The following is a 20,102-nucleotide window of genomic DNA, read 5'->3' as shown; positions in this document are numbered from 1 at the left end:
TATTATATATGTACATTGTAGCTGTCTTTAAACACATCAGAAGAGGGCATCTTATCTATTATAGATGGTTGTGAATCACCATGTGGTTGCTGGGATTTGAACTCAGGACCTTCAGAAGAGCAGTTAGTGCTCATAACCGCTGAGCTATCTCTACAGACGAAATTTTCTGGTTTTAAATCTCAATTTGGTTTACAATTAAAATAAAGGCTAAACACAGGAGCCTATGGAGACGTCTCAGAGGTTAAGGATACTTGGTGCTCTTACGGAGGACACTGCGTCAGAATCACATGGCAGCTCAAACCATTGGCATCCCCCGTTCCAGAGAATCAAATGCTCCCTTCTGACCTCTGTGGTAGACATATACATGAAATCAATTGTACAATGACACCTATAAAATAAATACTAAAATATTGTAAAGCACATTTATTTCTACTTATTGTCTTGAACTATGACTCGGATCAATTTATCTTTTGGTCATAAAATTGCTTATAAATTTTGCTTACACTTGCTAATTCATAATAAAAATACACTGCTTTTAAAATTTTTAGACTCTAGATATAGCTGACTCCAAAGCTTTCTTCAATGCCAAGACAGCTGTAATAAGTCACTTCTGTTATAGCACTTGGGAAGTGAAGATTAGAAATTCAAGGCCCTTCATGGTTATATAGAAGGTTCGAGAATAGCCCTGAACTACATGAGATACTGTCTCAAAAAAAGAAAAGAATGAAGGAGAAAAGAAGTGGGAGAGGGGGAAAGAAAGAGAGAAATTCTAACTAAATTTATTAAAATTAGCCTCCCTAGTACACAAGAAGAATTATAGTCTTGGGGCTGGGATTCCACGGAGATGAATTTTTTTTTATATAGGCATATACAGTCAGTGATATCTACTTCTTCAAGTTCACCAAACCTATTTTTGGTAAAACCAAGGCACAGTAAAGAATTTCACTATTTCCTCCTCCTCTCTCTCTCTCTCTCTCTCTCTCTCTCTCTCTGTGTGTGTGTGTGTGTGTGTGTGTGTGTGTGTGTATGTGTGTGTGTATGTGTCTGTATCTGTGTGTGTCTGTGTCTGTGTGTGTCTATGTGTGTTGTGGGGGTGGTCAGAAGACAACCCAGGTGTTAGTCCACCTTATTTGAGACATGGTTTCTTTGCACTGCCTTGTACTCCAGGCTAACTGGCCATGAAGGTTCAGGAGCTGTCCAGTCTGCACCTCCCAATTTCACTGCAGGAACTGGAGCTACAGGCATACTCTATCTCATCTGAGGATCCAAACTCTGGTCCTCATTCACGTACAGCAAGCCCATGTACCCGCTGAGCCATCTCCCCAGTCACAGGCATTTTTTATGCACATATATGATCCCATTTTCACCCCTCCTTTTTTCTGATGAAAACTGTATGTCTGATTCTTTAGGCTCAATATTTAACTTTAAGTGAATTAAAATATAAATATTTTGGGCCGCAGAGATGGCTCAGATGGTTAAGAGCACTGGCTGTTCTTCCAGATGTCTGATTCATTCCCAGCAACCACACGGCAGCTCACAGCAATCTATAATGTGATCTGGTGCCCTCTTATGGCATGAAGACTTACATGAAGGCAGAACATTGTATATATAATAAAGAATATATATTTCATTCATTAAAGAATAAAAAATAGAAATATTTTAATCAAAGTCAAGGGGCTACAGAGATGGCTCAATGATTAAGAACACTGCTGCTCTTCCAGAGTTCCATTCCTAGCACCTACACCCAGCATCTAAACACTCACTGCCTATCACTTCAGCTCCAAGGGACTGAATGTCTTCTTTTGACTCCATGGTCAGTGTACCCATGGAACTCACACACACACACACACACACACACACACTTTGTTTGGTTTTGGTTTGGGAGACTTTGAGGAGTCAATTCTGAAGATAAGATCTGCAGTTCCCTCGTTATTTTTGTCATCACCTGTAATACAAAAATACAGGACCTGATCTGTCCCCAAATATTGAAATGAAGAAAGCTGTGATCTCCAAATTTAGATCTTAGAACATACCTTGAAGCTGGGCACTTGGGAGGCAGAGGTAGGCCATCTCTATGAATTCAAGGCCAGCTTAGTCTACAGATTGAGTTTCTTACCAGTCACAGCTGCAGCACAAGACACTATCTCAAAAATAAACTTAAAAGAAAAATAAAGGCAGAATAAACTGATGACTTTATAGACAGAATAGCTAAATGTTAACAATATAGTTACCAAACAGGAGGAAGCATCTTGCAAAAGACATATGTGGATACTTACCAGAAGCAGAAATCACTGTCTTGTTTTAGCTTTTTTTTAAAGGAATTCTATACCAACATACATACACACACACACACACACACACACACACACACATGAGAAAAACAAGCAGGCAAATCAATAAATTTGCTCTTGTTGTGCTGGTAACAGCAGAAGAAGTAGAGTCCCAAGAGTCAAAGGGCCAGGACATTTGCTATGGTAGACTGTCTTCTAGATGTGACAGGGAAGCTACACCCAGGAAATATCAACAGTCTAGTTGCTTAAACAAGACTGCATGATGGCCACACCAGTTAACATACCAACATAGATGGAGGAGATTTCACAATAGCTGCTAAGGGAGGAGAACCAGTTTTCTCCAGGGATAAATTCCTTGCCAAGGGGTCAGCACTAAACACATTTACATATGAGCAACACTAACGGACTAAGTAACAACAATGAAGAAGAGGTCATGAATTTGAGAAGGGATGGAGGGACATGGGAAAAGTCAGAGAGAAATGGATGGAAGTTATGTAAATGTAGTACTTGGGTATGAATTTCCCCCAAATAAAATATTTAAATTTTAAAATAAACTGTCCTTGGGAAAAAAATCATACCCTCAATTTTTCATCTTATCCTCAAAATTACAAAAAGAAATTGCTCTAAATATTAAAACAATTTTTCTACCTCAGAGGCAATGATACCCTTATACAGTGTGATATTCCTAAAATCTCAAAATTTTACCTTGTTCCAACTTGTGAATTACCCTTAGATCCCCAAATTAAAAATATGATAGTCTCCTTTATGAAGACTATGCATGCTGGGTGGTGATGGCGCATGCCTGTAATCCCAGTACTCTGGGAGGCAGGCAGATTTCTGAGTTCGAGGCCAGCCTGGTCTACAGAGTGAGTTCCAGGACTGCCAGGGCTACACAGAGAAACCCTGTCTCAAAAAAAAACAAATCCAAAAAACCAAACAAACAAAAACAAAACAAAAAAGACTATCCATACTACATCCATTTCCTTAAAAGAGATTTCTGTGAGATTTTCCTGGGAAACAAACATCTACTCATTCCAGAAAGAGCATCAATGACATAGCAATAACAAAGCAAACACCAATTCCACTCCAGTCTTGTTTAGTGAGCCAATGACTTTAACTGGGGTTACTTGTAGGAATGTGGGTAACTTACAGATGGAATACCACTGAAAAGGAATCTCTCCACTCCCAGCAACTGTTAATGATACATACACACCCTCAGAGAGAGGAGGTGTCTCATGCTCTACTGGTATGCTGTCTTGTAATCTCCCCAACTTTCACAAGGGAACATTAGTAAGTCCAGTGCTGTGATTAGTCTATGAGGAATCACACATGGCCACTCTGGTTTCAAGATGGCAATGGTCACATCACGCCTGGAGGACAGAGTTCCCCAGCTTCAACACGTTCCGCTGCCTCTTACATTCTTTCTGCCTCCTCTTTCACAATTTTCCCTGAATTTTGGAGTGGGTAATACTTGTGTAAGATTATTTTAAAGCTTGATTTAAGGCTAAAATTTGGGTGTCTGTGACAAAGAAACAATCATTTGTTCTCAGTAGTTTGGCTATTATGTCTCTAAGGTAATCACTGCCCACTGCAGAAAAGAAGCTTCCCTGACAAAGGCCAACTGCAACAGTAATCAATGGGTATAAACAAAAACGGCTGGAAAGCAAGATGCTCATATCATCACATTAATGAAATCTTTAGTATAATAGCTTCCCTGCCGAAGCCTATGTCCTTCCCAGCCACGAGTTTCACCCTGGCATACCAGACTAAGTGTGTGTGTCTTCCTGTGAAGCAGACCTTAATCATAATCAAAAGTCCTCTAAGACTTTCTCAGTCACCTGGTTGAGTTTCAACTGCATTTTATCCAACCATAAAACTCCCAAGGTCTCCCAGATGTGCCCTATATGACGAGCACACTGGTTTCCCACCCTTGCTCCTTCAGGTGTGCCTGCACGCATTTAAGATGCATTTCTCAATCTGTAAGCTACTCAAAGACATTAGCGATGTATGAGACCTTTTTACAGAAGGCAAGCTGGATCTATGAAATCCTATTCTTTTTACCTGCACTGCTCTTTTATTTTGCAACAGTGACTGCTGCTGCTGCTGCATTAGCCCCTGTAGTAAACTGTTCCTCGGACTTAAAAGCCTTCTAGGGGTTTCTTGTTATTTTTAGGTAAACACTTCATCTTGACCCGAATGTTGTCCTTTTTTTTCTGTTTTTTTCCCCTTTTTCTCATCCCCAAACCCAATTTATATACCAATCTAATACACCAGAGCCTCTTTTACATCATACAACTCACCATGGATCTTAGCATGACCACAAACACCCATACACACCCATGCTAGCTAGCACCAAGGTTCTTCCTTCTTAACTACCAGAAAAACAGTCTTCTCCATCTTGGTGACCTGGGCATCACACACCATTTCCCTGATGTCTCTTTCCTTGTTCTTGCTTTCCTTTTTATCTCACTTTCTAGTTCTTCATTGCTAAACTCTTTTCATGATTTTCAAGATTTTGGACCCCACATGGAGCTATTTAACATAGACATATTTTGTACTTTCCTTTCCTTACACCTCACCCCACCCCAGCTGTAAGAGTGGTAAACCAGGCTTGCTTCTCATCACCGTATTAGCAGCTGGCATGTGCTCTCCCACCAGTAGGCCAAGTCTTAGGAGGACATCATGCAGTTACCACACTGTTCTGATTTCAAGATGGCAACAGCTATGTCATGCCTGGAGGACAGCTTTTCACAACACATGTAACCATATATACATATGTATACACAGTTATACCATTCATTCCCACTTTATATATTATTCACTTTATATTCATACATATACACATATTGGTACTTATCATATATATGTATATATATATATATATATATACATATATATATTTAAGAATTTAAATGCAATATAGTCTTAAATGAAAAAATGATCAGCTAAGTATAATGGTATATACTTTTAATCCTGGCACTGGGAGGCAGAGGCAAGCAGATCTCTGTGAGTTCAAAGCCAAACTGGTATACACATCAAGTTCTAGGCCTACAAGGACTATACAGTGAGACCCTGCCTCTATTGTAAGACTGAACAGAGTTCAAGAATATTTTGATGATCAGCAACTTTTATATACAATATATCTTTTTGAAAACTATTTATAATAAACTACTACAAATACATTTTAAAAGACTGTTAATCCTTATAATTCAAAGGAGGAGAAATTCTAACAGTCTAGTACTATCATATGACTATGATACAAGCTGATTGGTGAGGCACTCTCCCTAAGTTAAATCTAGGTTTAATTTTATTTGTTGACAGGTAAGTTTTCAAATTGAAATAGAAAACTACCAGGAATGCTACAACAGTCACCACTGACCCTTTTTATTATGATTCCTTAACAGAGGAAAACTAACCAAGATGACAATTTTATCTTACTCAGGAAAGCTTGCCCATTATCAGAAGTGAGTTAACATTATCAGGTGTGCTTCTGGAGATACCTATGATTTCAGAATACTGTAGAAACAAAAAAGGTTCAGAACTTCAGCAGGAATCCAAGTTGTAGAGTCAACCATGCCAATGTTCCAATGTCTCCTAAGGACACATATGCACTCAAACAAAGTTGGTTAGAAAGGCCAAGCAAAGCCCTGGCTAATCTTCAGGATACATGGTCCTGAGTACCCCAAAGTCAAATCTTTTGAGAGATTTTTAAAGGCTATTTTGGAATGTCCACAATTGGCTTCACACTATGAAGGAAGTGTGATTGTTAATTACACAAGGAAATCTCTCTCAGGACAAACACTTGGTGGCACCAGAGGACCTTAATGGAATTTCTCAAAAACTTTTTACATAAAATTGCCCATCACAACAAAGAGCGACTAGAACCCATACTCAACTGTAGCACTACTAGGAGTTTTACTAAGACTGCTGAGGGCGTCCCTGGATACTTCCTGTGTCAGCAGAACCCTCGTGATTAAACTTTCATTCTTGAAATTCCAAACCTCAGTTCCTGTACACGGGCTTCCTAAAATCAACCCTAGAAAGGGTTCTGTGTTCTCATCCCTGCCTATTTCTTCCCAGGATTGACTCAACTTCTTGCCATGGAGCTACAGTTCTGGGAGTAGAAAGAATGTTTCTAAGCAGGCTCTGTAGTGACACAGCACTCACTTTATCAGCATTTTTATTAGAAAACCTTGGAGAGCCTTGTCACTAATTCAGAAACTTGCTGTCACCATCATCTGCTGTCTTAGAGAAAGACAGCAAGTAGCACGTCCGTGTTCTTCACTCCATGCTCTCCCACTGTCTCTGCCTTCTCAGACTGTGATGCTCCACAGCTCTGCATGCATGGGTTGTTATATCACTATGCTAACTTGTTAGAGGTTGTATTACAAAAGGTTGTTCCTCCCCTGGTTTGAGGCATTTCTTTGCTTCAGAAAAACCTAGTAAAGTACTTCAAGGAATTTATACAGTATGTTTCAAAATCATATCAATACTGAATGTTGGCACATTCCTTCTACATGATTTAAAACTCAAAGGTATCTTCTAGAAATTACTCAAAAGAAAATGAAATACCTAGAAACCATGTTGGAAAAATCAGTTGCTTGGCCTTTTAGAACACTCCAGGACATATCTTTGGAACTCCTAAATGAATAGATATTAGGTTTCACCCTCCAATACCTAGACTGCCATGCTACCAAGAGATTCAAGGGGAAATCATTTGGAATGTAAACAAAGAATATAGAAAATAAAAATATTTAAAAAAAAGAAAATGCTAAGAAAACTTTAGAAACAGACTGTCTTCAGGAACTAAAACAACTCCCAATCAAAGGAAATGAATCAGGAAGGAAAATATACAGTACAGACAGCCTTTACTACTGAGCCTGCAGAGATAGGTCTAGGTCAAGAATCAAGAAATTAGAACCTATCTGGCATAGTAGTGCATGCCTTTAATCCCAGCATTCAGGAAGAAGAGGTAGGGAATTTCAGTGAATTCCAGGCCACCATAGTCTACAAAGTGAGATCTTGTCAGAGAAAGAAAGAGAGCGGGGGGGGGGGGGGGGGGGGGGGGGGAGAAGAAAGAGAAAGAAAGAGGGGGGAGAAGAAAGAGAGAAAGAAAGAAAGAAAGAAAGAAAGAAAGAAAGAAAGAAAGAAAGAAAGAAAGAAAGAAAGAAAGAAAGAAAGAAAGAGTGGAATGGGGAGGGGAGGAAAAAAGAAAAGAAAGAAGAAAGAGAAGGAAGGAAAGAGGTGGGGGGAGGGAGAAAAAGGAGAGAGGAAAGGGGGTGGGAAGGAAGGAAGGAAGGACGGATGAACCAACAAACTAAGACCTGTGGGGCAGCTTGGACCAGCTACCTGTTTTATATGACATGTAAGCTAAGAATTCTTTTCAAATTTTAAATAGTTTAAAAGAAAAAAATCAAAAAAGGAATAACATACTTACTCATCTAAGTACCACCCATGGCTGTTAAATAGCTGTGATGGAAAACTATCTGGTCCACAAAGTCTGAAATACTTACCATATGGTTCTGTACATAAAAAGCATGTGGACTTCTAATCTAGATCATCAGAGTCACCAACTGCAATACTTTATGAGGTTTTTACATCTTTATGCATGCCTATGTATTTTATTTCTTCCTTGTTAACAATCCAGAACCTTCAATGAGAAAATGCATATGATTTCTTAAATGACATCTCCAATGTCATTAACCTGAATATTGTTTTCTGACTTCTTGGCCACCTGCAGGAGGAGTCCAACAATAGGTCAAAATTGTGATTTGAAGATGGCTTCTATTCTCTTGGTTTAAAGGGTACTCTTAGCTACTAATTTATGAGTAATCTACAGTCCAATAATGATCTTTCTCCTTGGCATTTTTCATGTCTAATATGATACTCAAGTTTAAATACTCTTTTATAGATACTGTTCTATCTAATGAACCAATGATCAAAAAAGAGAAGAAACATACACAAATACACATATATATAATATATATTATAATATATAATATATACTATAACATAAAAAATATATCATATGTAATATAAATATCCACCTCCATATTCAACCATACCTGCTACCGTGACTTCATAAAACAGTATAGACTTGATTTATTACATTCTAAATAAAAATGGTCTCATCCCCAGGTCAAACTGAAGAAGGAGTACTAAGAATTGAAATCACTTGCCGGACGTGGCGGTGCACGCCTGTAATCCCAGCACTTGGGAGGCAGAGGCAGGCGGATTTCTGAGTTGAGGCCAGCCTGGTCTACAGAGTGAGTTCCAGGACAGCCAGGACAGAGAAACCCTGTCTCCAAACAAAAACAAAAACAAAAACAAAAACAAAAACAAAAACAAAAAAAACAAAAAACAAACAAAAAAAGAATTGAAATCACTTGAAAAGAAAAAAAAAAAACATTCAGAGGTAAGAGGTTCTGAGAAAACCAGTCTCAAAATCATTTGTGTATGTGTGGGGTGTGTGTGTGAGAGAGAGAGAGGAAAGAGAAAGAGAGAGAGAGAGAGAGAGAGAGAGAGAGAGAGAGAGAAAGAGAGAACTTGTTCCTAAGAGTTTTTAATAAGAACATATTTTAAAAAAAAAAATAAAGCTGTGTCACTGTTTGTTTTGGACCAATGCATAAACTAAGATGCTTACTTGGTTTTATAAAATAATACTTCATTCTCAAAACTAACTTCAAGATCCTCACACTGTTACCTTGACCTAACCTAAAATACTGCATCACAAATGTGTCAATCCCAATCAATCCTGATTTAAAACTATGCCTAAATACACTGGAGCATAAACCCAAAACCCGCTTTATGATTCCCATGTGCCCCTTCTGAAAACTTAAGATTATAAAATGTTCTCACTATGATGAGTTCTAATAAATACAGCTGTTTTAACAGGTTGTTTGATGATATTCGGATCAGCACAGCTCAGTACTTCTTATTCATGCTGCTGACAGTGTAGGTCACTTTCTTCATTTATACAACTTTGTAAAGTACTATAGGAATCTTGACTTTATTTTTCTCCCAGTGAAACCCAGATATAATACTATTTATTTACTAATCTATTATTCCTTGTAGACCTTAAAGTTTTCTATGATTAATTAAGTTACTATATTATTTGGCTATTTCTGGACTCTATTATGGTGTGTTTACTAAAAATATATTCCTATATACAACAGAGCTATTTTAACATTTTAAATCTGTATTTATTTGTACACATAGGTATGTGCATGCGTGCATGCACACGTGTGGAGGTCACAGGCTGGAAAGTTGAAGGACTCTAGCATCAAGTTTGGCAACAGGTTCCTTTACCAACCGAGCCATCACACTAGCCCTATTGTAATTGTTATAGCTTTATAATATGTTCAAAGGTCAAAGTCCCACTACATCATCCTCTTTTTACTCCAATGCTTTCCAGGCTATTCCTCTATATTTATTCCATAAATGCCTTGGCATCAGCCTAAGTACTCCAAAAATGCTCTTTCTAGGTTTAAAATAATTACATTGTTCTGGAAAGACAGTGTAGCAGTATAAGGCAAAACCAGAACAGGAAAGTGGGAAGGGGTGGGTGGAAGAACAGGGGGAAGGAAGAGGGCTTATATGACTTTCGGGGAGTGGGAGACCAGAAAAGGGGAAATCATTTTAAATGTAAATAAAAAATATATCGAATAAAATAAAAAAATAAAAAAATAATTACATTGTATTTTTTAATTTAGAGAATTACTGAATTTTAAATTTTTTATCTGTTTGAGTTTTTGCCCCAGGTATGTCTGTGTGCCACTTGCATGCCTAGTACCTCCAGAGGCCAGAAGAGGGCACTGCACCTCCTAGAACTCGAGTTACAGACATTTGTGAGCCATCATACAGGTACTGGAACTGAATCTGGCTCCTCTGGAAGAACAGTCTCTCCATCCCCTACTATTCTAAATTTAATATTGTTGATTCTTCCTAACTGTAAAAGAAATGTAGCCAAGCACAGCTGAAAATCCCTCTAGTCCCAGCTCTTCGGAAAGCTGAGGTGGGAAGATCCCTGAGGTGATTCAAGACCAGACTGGACACAGAAAGACACAGTCTCAAACAAACTCAGAAACCAAGCACAAGTTGCATTTTAAAATCTACTCACAATTCAACTTGTACTTAGTATTCCCCTTGTTTTCTCTTTCCATGAATAGAAGTATAGATCTGCCCTTCAAATAACCCTGCCCTGGTTACTCCTATATTCTGTACAATTATGGGGCTAGTCTTACTTTAAACTTTCCCATAATTTCTAGTCAAATTTAAACTCTGTAATTTGACATCTTTGTCTGAAATATTACCCTTAAGGAGAGGAACCATCAACCTAACCTTCATTCTTTGTATGTGTTAACTTTACTTTGATAAAAAGGTATATCAAGTGCTATCATAAATGCTATATATGGATAAGATCACAGATTTCTATTTGATTACATGATGCAACACCACCTGGGGAAGCATGGTTCTACCTCTGAGCTCTCAGTACTTTCATAAACACTATTCCCTTCCCACACTAGGAGGTTAGATGCAAACTGTTAGATGCAAACAGAAGTTTTCAGCAGACCTGTCCTCAGTGTAATTTCAGAAAGCTTTAAAATTCTGAAGCCACAAATATCAACAATTTTGGTGTGAACTGTCCAGAGCCCATGTTTTAAATGATGCATCACCTCCAAATACATGTAAGAAATCTAAACATTAATTTTGTCGTAAGAATTAGAATATAAGATTTACTTTGCTTCATTTTATGTGTATATATGTTTTGCCTGCATATATATATGCAGGTATATATAATATAGCATGTCTATGTCTGGAGTCTGCCGAGGCCAGGAGAGGGTAGATGCCCTGGAACTAGAGTTACGGATGATTGTGAGCTCCAACTGGGTGCTGGGAAAAGAGCACAGGTCCTCTATCAGAGCAACAGGTGGTCCTGACCTCTGAGCTGCCTCTCCAGTCCCTGGAATGTATTTCAAAGATGCTGAAGATGATGATCTGGGAGGGGAGTACTTACCTTTTGCCATTTCAGTTCTTGTGTCTCCATAATAATTTTAGCAATCTGCTTTTCATATTGAGTCTCTGCTTCCTAAATTGAAAAGAAAAAGAATGCCATGAAAATTAAAAGTTCAGACATTTCATTCCAGCTCTTTCTAGAGAGACAGAAATGGTACAAATTCTCACTCAAAGGGGAAAACCTGGCATTCTGCAAATTAAATGTATAAATGCAGCAGAGGACTGTGGCCCTATATCAATCTAGTAATCTAGAATTTAGCTAGGATCTAGAATTCCTAGCTAGTGGTTAGGAATCCTGGCACACACCTGTAAAATCAAGACTTAGGAGGACAGGAATTTTAGAGACTTATAGTCTTAGTTCAATCCTAGAATCCACATAAAAGTAGAAGGAAATAACCTACCTACAACGTTTTCCTCTGACCATCACACACATGCTATAGCATGAACACACACAACAAAATAATAATAGAAATGTCTTCAAAAACAACCTTTCCCAGAAACTTCCAAACATGCATACCCTATTATCTCATTGCAATAAGGGAGTTTCTTGCACTCTAAAAGCAGTCCCTTGTGGGTGAGTATTTTATGAATAACTACCACTAATGATGATTTTCTGACTCATGCCTATGAAAAGTGAACTATAAAACGGAACCATGCTAACAAATGCCAACATTATATGCTACATGAAAAATTAAGGCAACATTAGAATCACTTGCAGTAATACATTATTATAATTAAAGCTAACTGGCCAGAGATGGTAATACTGTTAGCTCACCTACTCAAGAGGGAGACAGAGGATTTCAAGTTCAAAGCCAGGTTGAGTAACAATGGAAGTATATTTAAAAATAAATACATTTATGTGTATTACATACTATATGCATGCATTTCTTCCCAAAACAGCTGTGTTAAAATGCAGTAGAGGGCTGGAGGTGGCTCAGCAGTTAAGAGCACATGTTACTCAGCAGAGGTCCTGGGTTCAATTCCTAGCACCTCCATGGTGGCTCACAATTAACTCCAATTCCAGGACATCAGGGATCCTCTTCTGAACTTCAAGAGCGCCAGGTAAAACACTCAAACACATAAAATAAATAAATCTTCTGAAGTATTTTTAATGTAGAAGATAATGCTTTTGTCATGTCAGCATGGTTATACTATTTGTAGTAGGTAGGCTGTAAGATGTTATCATGATATCGTTCTTGGTTTTATATATATATATTGGTTGATCCAGAAGACAATGTTATAAGACAAGTATTCTTGCTAGTCTAGCTGGAGCAAGAAAAGGGATGGCTTCTCAGTATGCTTGTTTGCTTCCTAGGGCTGTGACAAACACCATGACCAAAGCAGCTTGGGAGAGGGAAGGGTTTATTCAGCTCAAGTTTATTTTCCAGCAACAAGGGAAGCCAAAGAAACAACTCAAGACAGGAACATGGAGGCAGGACCCGAGTCATAGACCATGGAGCAACACTGGTTACTGGCTTCCTTAGTTTGTTGTCTTAGTACAAGACCACCTTGGGGTGATAGCACCCACAGTGGGCTGGGTACTCCCAATCAGTCATCACTCAAGAAAATGCTCGCACAGATATGCCCATAGGCTGTCTAACAGAGGCAATCCCTCTTTCCTCTTCCCTCAGCCCAGCCAACTCTAGTTCATATCAAGTTTACAAAAAACTAACCAGCACAGGGAGGAGGGGATTTACTTGGCTTACAGGTTACAGTCCATTGTCAAGGAATGTCAGAGAAGGACCTCAAGACCAACCAAATAACTAAGCCTACAGATATTCTTAATTCTAGAGCTTATAACTGACCCCAAATTATCTGTCTCCAAAGTCTCTTAAATACTGCATTCTTTTTTTTTATTGATTATTTTGTTTATTTACATTTCAGATGTTATCCCCTTCCAGGTTTTTCCTCTCTGAGAACCTCAACCTCCCCCTCCACCTCACCCTGTTTCCATAAAAGTGCTCCCCCCATCCACCCACCACTCCCTCCCCAAAGCACTAGCATTCACCTATGCTGAGGCATCAAGCCTTCCCAGGACCAAAGGCCTCCCCTCCCTTTGATGTCAGATAAAGCCATCGTCTGCTACATATGCAGCTGGAGCCATGGGTCCCTCCATGTGTACTCTTTGGTTGGTGTTTTGGTCCCTGAGAGCTCTAGGGGGCCTGGAGGGTTGATATTGTTGTTCTTCCTTTGTGGTTGCTCCTTTAGCTCCTTCCCCTAATTCCTCCATTGGGATCCCCCTGCTCAATCCGATGGTTGGCTGCAAGCATCCACATCTGTATAGTAAGGCCTGGCAGAGCCTCTAAGGAGACATCCATATCAGGCTCCTGTCAGCAAGCCCCTCTTGGCATCAGCAAGTGTCTGGGTTTGGTGGCTGCATATGGGATGGATCCCCAGGTGGGGCAGTCTCTGGATGACTTTTCCTTTAGTCCCTACCTACTCCATTCTTTGTTCCTGTATTTCCTTTAAACAGGAGCAATTTGGAGTTAAAATTGAGAAGGGTGGGTCCCCCTCTCTCAACTGGGGGCCATCCCTAACCTCTGGATATGGTTTCTACAGGTTCTCTCTCCCCTTTGTTGGGTATTTCAGCTAATGTCATCCCCGTTGGGTCCTGGAAGCCTCTTGCTTTCCTGGTTTCTGGGACTTTCCATTGGCTACCCCCAGTTCCCCGTCGTTACACACCTATGTTAAATTTCCTGAACTTCTGTACATCTCCCCAGCCTCCTCCCACACCTGATCCTGCTCCCCCTTTTTCCTCTCTCCCTCCTCTCTTCCAAGTCCTGCTCACCCTCTACCTCCCGTGATTATTTTGTTCCTCCTTCTAAGTAGGACTGAGGCATCCACAGTTTGATCTTCCTTATTCTTGACCTTCATATGGTCTGTAAGTTGTATCATGAGTATTCCGAGCTTTTTTCTTAATATTTTCTAGTCCCATCTATTTGCCTGAAAATTTCATGAAGTCATTGTTTTAATGGCTGAGTAGTACTTCACTATATAAATGTACTACATTTTCTGTATCCATTCCACTATATAAACAAACTCAAAGAAAAAAAAAAACACATGATCATCTCATTAGATGCTGAAAAGCATTTGACAAAATTAATCATCCCTTCATGTTAAAAGTCTTGGAAAGAATAGGAATTCAAGGCCCATACCTAAACATAGTAAAAGCAATAAACATCAAACTAAATAGAAACATGAAGCAATCCCACTAAAATCAGGGACTAGACAAGGCTGTCCATTCTCTCCCTATCTATTCAATATAGTACTCCAAGTTCTAGCCAGAGCAATTAAACAACAAAAGGAGGTCAAAGGGATACAAAGTGGAAAGGAAGAAGTCAAAATACCACTATTTTCAGATGATATGATGAGGGCTGGAAGATGGCATCACCTAAAGAGGATCTGAGTTCTACTTCCCAGCACCTGGGTCAGGTAGCTCACAACTGCCTGTAACTCCAGCTGCAGGGGACTCTGATATCTCTCACTTCCACTGCCACCCACACTCATATCCACATATTCACAAAGATACACACATGGACATAATTAAAAACAAAAAATGAACAGTTTAAAAAAAACAATAGGAATGTTTACATAATTTCCATATCAGAAAACTTCCTAATAATTTGCTAAAATAAAAACTGCTGCTTTAATACTATTTGAAAATGAACTTATAGGTATTTTTATCAATATCAGAGATATTATCATAAGTAATTTTTGACTAATTAGACTAAGAAAATATACAAAAAAGTGCATAGTATTTTATGAAACAACATAGAGAAACTGAATTGAGCAATTTTGGAGCAGACAGATTATAAATTTGAAAGGAGAGTAAAAGTGCCAGTTACAGTTGGGCTTCCCGAACATGTGCCTGCTGTATGTGCTATGTCCCTAAATCTGTTCAGGGTCAAGAATTGAAAGGGTCTGACCAATACACAGCCCATCTTGTAAAACTACAGCCTGAAGCAAGCACTTTAAAAAAAACCACACACTTTCTAAAGGTTATAAAGAGTAAATAAACCATCAAATTACTCCTCTTTTATTGTTTTTGTAAAAACACTTAAATCCTTGTAGTCCTAAGGCATCTAATAAAAAATAAGCACTTTTAGGGCTCTATATTCTAGGATACTTTATTGAACTTGGAAGATAGGATTTTTCTAGCTAAATTTATTTTCCTTCACTGACAATCTCAAAAGATATTTTATTAAAACTTTTAAAAGTTGCATGATGAACAGAAGAAAAACATAAAAGCTAAAAATTAAAAATAAGTTTAGTAAAAAACCTAAAGCTGAAATGCCATGAAAGTATAAATATATAACAATGCTACTCTTAGCAGTATGGCTAATATTCAGTTATCAATTTTCTGTGTAAAATAAAGGTATGTGCTCTACACATTATAATGATCCAGTCAACAGTAACTGCACTGATTTTCTGGGCACCAAAAGGTAGTGTAAGGTTATTTGCTACATATTACACTACTGTGTGTCCAGTGTTCACTCAGTTTCCTTAGCAAATCATTTGTTACTTTAGACTACCCAAAATTCAGTTTAATTTTGTCCTTAGAACCTAAGGACTTATTACTATTTTGATACTTAACAGATTTTTTTTGTAAAGTAATTTTTATTTATAATTTTATCCTAATGAATACTATGCGGTAACATAGTTGTTTACTGGCACGGCATGTTGTATGTACAAAACTTGAATCATCTTAAAGTACAACCCAGGCCGGGCGGTGGTGGCGACGTCTTTAATCCCAGCACTTGGGAGGCAGAGGCAGGTGGATCTCTGAGTTCGAGGCCAGCCTGGTCTACAGAGTGAGTTCCAGGACAGCCAGGGCTACAGAGAAACCCTGTCTCAACAAAAACAAAACAAAACAAAAACAACCCAGAAGTGGCTTATAAAAGCACATCAAGTAAAAGGATATTTTAATACTCCCAAGGCTTTAATGGTGAAAGTCTTTCATTCTCATTATACAACTGATTTGGATAAGAAATATATCTTGCTTAAAAACCTTGAAATCCCACATTGAAATAGGAATTTCTATGTTGTTTTCAGTAAAACAGGCTTTCAATTTAACATAATTCCTTCCCTACTCAAGTCATATGCCAGCCTCCCAAATCCTAAATGTGTGACCCCTGTGCTATTACTGAGCATCTCTATTCCTTATCAGTAATCCATGGGTCTGAATCAAACCTAAGCCTTGGAATGAACTGACAGTAAGCATGCCTAGCATAAATAAAGCCCTCTTGAGTTCAATCCCAAGCTGGCAGTGGTACATGTCTAAAATCTAGCATTTCAGAGACAGAAGCAGGAGGATCAGGAATTTAAGGTCATCCTTGGCTTCACCAGTTCAAGGCAAGCCTGAAAACAGGAGATTCTGCCTCAAAACAAATAAATAAGAAATGGAATCAAAATTCTACAGTGCACATACTATAGACTCAATATGAACCATTTTGTTGATTCAGATTGTTAATTTGTATATCTTTATTAATTTAAAGCACCCCATTGTTTCAAATTATATCATTACCAATCTAGCCCAGCATGATGATGCACACCTTTAACCCCAGCACTTGGGAGACACAGGCATGTGAATTTCAAGGTCAGTCTGGTCTACACAACAATACCAGGCCAACCGGAGTTACATGGTAAGACTAGTCTCTTAAAACTGAAAAATAAATTATTTATGGATGTTAACATTGAATCTTTAAATATGTGTATCTTCCTCCCCTCAAAAGAGGGGACTCAGAGATCTATGTGGAAGAGATGCTGGAATGTTTTTAAGAACCAGAGGTGATGGATGACCTCAAGGAAACAGTATTTTCCAGATACAATGAGGCTGAAACATACATGAACTCACAGAGACTACAACAGCACTGCACAAGTTCAAACCAGACAAAATCCCAATATGTAGATGGTGAGACAGACATTAAGTCCCACCCCAACTCCAAGCACACATATGTGTATCCTTTTGTATGTGTGCATGTACTTGTGTGTGTGCTTTTTGTTTTGTTTTTGTGTTTGTTTGGGATTTTATTTGTTTTTAAGAGAGAAAGACTATGAAGTTGGGTTAGTAGAAAATAGGAGGATCTGGGAGGAATTGGGTAAGGGGAAAGAATATGACCAAAACATATTTTATATAACATTTTGAAAAAAATTTAAAAGGCCTACCATACCAATTGTGACAAAAATAGATACATAGATACATAGATACATAGATACATAGATACATAGATAGATAGATAGATAGATAGATAGATAGATAGATAGATAGATAGATAGATAGATAGATGTGTTTCATTTGAAACACCCACAGAGATCAGAAAATTAGTAAGATGTTGTGGTGAACTTTCAAGGAAAGGAAGAAAGAACACAGAAAGATAAAGGGGAAAGTGGAATAATGGAGCAGGAAGGATTAAATAATGTGAGGAATAGAACGGAATATAGGACCAAAACTAAAGATCTTCTGAAAAAGTACCATGCACAATGGCCGGGGCCTTTGTCCATCAATCACTAGTTAAGTAAATGCCCTGTAGGCTTCCCCACAGCTGGCTCTTATGGAGGCAGTTTCTCCATTGAGGTTCCATTCACTCAGATGACTCTAGTTTGTATTAAGCTGACATAAAAATTAACCAGCACAAACACCATATCCAAATACAACTTGAAAAAAGAGTGTATTTAATCTTGCAGCTTGTAGTTCATGAAATTCAAGACAGGACATGATGGCAGGAACCTAGAAGAAGAAACTGAGGCAGAGGTCATAAAGGAGTGCTGCTTATTGGCTTGCTTTCTCTAGCTTGCTCAGACTCATACCATCCCCCATCTGAGCTGGACCCTCTCACTCAATCAAGAAAATTGGCCTATGGTGTGTGTCTTTCTGTCTCTGCCTCTCTCCGTCTCTGTCTCTGTCTATGTCTATGTCTCTGTCTCTAGCTTGCCCCCCTTTCTCTTTCTCAGGGTTGGGCTGTGGAAATTGCTCAGTGAGTAGAGGTAGTAGCCGTAAATACATGAGGGGTCAAGTTTGATCCCCAGAACCCATGAGAAAAAGGAAGGAGAGAACCAACTCCACAAACCTGTATTTTTTTTCTTTATAAATAAGTGGCTGTTTGGGGGCTTCTTTTGTTAAAAGAAAAAATGCAATACGTCAAGGCTCTCTATTCAAACCCTTCAGAGAGGCTCACCCTTCTCATACGCAGCTCTTCTAGTGCTTCGAGTAAACTAGTTCTGAAATCGAGGAGCTGAATAGAAACCATTGTCTCTGAAGAACTCTGAAGAGTGAAGGTAGATGCTGATGATTTGGTGTTGAAACTGTCCTCCATGTTAGTATTTATTTCATTTCCTGAAATTCAAAAAAGTTTTAAGTAATAAAAGATCATTTACCTATATTTTTCTAGAAAAACTATAGTTACCATAAAACATTATCTCATAACTCTCAAAGTTCAACATTAAATCACAATGTTGCTATCCCTCATTCTCCAATAGTCATACAAAAACACTTGGCAGCAATTGTTCTATTCTATTTCTCATGGCTTGAGGGTTTCTGGTACCTAAGTATAGTTAAAGATGACATTTTCTGCCCCTATACACCAAACTTGTGATGGCTGAGTTCCAATACTACAAGCAAGGTTTGGCCCTTTACCAGCAGCTTGATACCAAGACAGATAAACATTTTCTTTCTAAACTTTGCTTACATGAAGCTGTTTTTCAAAGATAATCTTCACACTAATTAATAGTAATACAAATTTTAAACTCAATACAATTTAAAGAGGCCTTTAGTAACTGCTTTTTATTAAAATCTAGGTAGTTAAATGTCTCAACCTATGAGGTGTATGAGTCAGGTTATAAGACACTTTCCTTTTCAATTTGAAACAATTATAGGTTCAAAAGCAGTTGTAAGAGTAAGTAAGGGGCCAGGCAGTGGTGGCGCATGCCTGTAATCCCAGCACTCTGGGAGGCAGAGGCAAGCGGATTTCTGAGTTCGAGGCCAGCCTGGTCTACCAAGTGAGTTCCAGGACAGCCAGGGCTATACAGAGAAACCCTGTCTTGAAAAAACCAAATCCAACCCCCCCCAAAAAAAAAATTTAAAAAAAAAAGAGTAGTACAGGGAAGCCATCTCTAGCATTACCACCTTGTTTAACAATGGTACAGTCACTAAAATGTATATGATAATGGTATAATTTATACAGTTTATAGAAATTTTACCAGTAATGCATGGATTTCTTTGTGTATACATATATATGCATGTGTACATATGTATATATGTATATGTGTATACTTCTGTGCACATTTATTGATACTATGATCACAATCACAATGCAGAATCCCACCATTATCAAAGCCCTTCAACAACCCCTTTGTTGCCACATCCCCTTCTCCAGGTCTTAACCTCTAGCAAATGGTTATCATTTTTGTTTTTTGTTTTTTGGGTTTTTTTTTGTTTTTTATTTTTCAAGACAGAGTTTCTCTGTGTAGACCAGGCTGGCCTCAAAACACACAGAGATCCATCTCCCTCTGCCTCCCAAGTGCTGGGAGTTAAACCATACACCACTACACCTGGCACAAATGATTATCTTAATCTTAATTTCACATAAATTTGTTAAGTGAAAGAAACTTCAATCTATTCATGCAATTTTAAATGCTTCCACATCAGTAATGTCCTAAAGAGTCTTGAAGAAACAAATAAAAGTTCCTCCAATTATCCTGGGTACTCAAGGAATCCTCACGTGGAGTTTTTTCAGGATAATAAACAGACCACAAAGTTAACCAGGAACAAAAGGATATATGGCATTATAAGAACTAGCA

General features: G+C 38.3%; 1 protein-coding gene across 1 annotated transcript in view; it reads right to left on the bottom strand.

Moving 5' to 3' along the window:
* Positions 1–18,623, bottom strand: part of Ccdc73 (coiled-coil domain containing 73) — a 99,152-nt gene extending 80,529 nt beyond the window's left edge. The window contains exons 1-2 of the mRNA XM_052183131.1: positions 18,482–18,623; positions 11,308–11,379 (exon numbers count right to left, since the gene is read on the bottom strand). Of these exons, the coding sequence (XP_052039091.1) occupies positions 11,308–11,379; positions 18,482–18,619 (210 nt within the window). The 5' untranslated portion in view covers positions 18,620–18,623. The remainder of the gene's footprint in view (positions 1–11,307; positions 11,380–18,481) is intronic.
* Positions 18,624–20,102: the final 1,479 nt, after the last annotated feature.

Source organism: Apodemus sylvaticus, chromosome 5, assembly GCF_947179515.1.
Source record: "Apodemus sylvaticus chromosome 5, mApoSyl1.1, whole genome shotgun sequence".
NCBI lineage: Eukaryota > Metazoa > Chordata > Mammalia > Rodentia > Muridae > Apodemus > Apodemus sylvaticus.
Note: the sequence above shows the minus strand (reverse complement) of the source record. Positions and strands in the feature narration are given on the sequence as shown.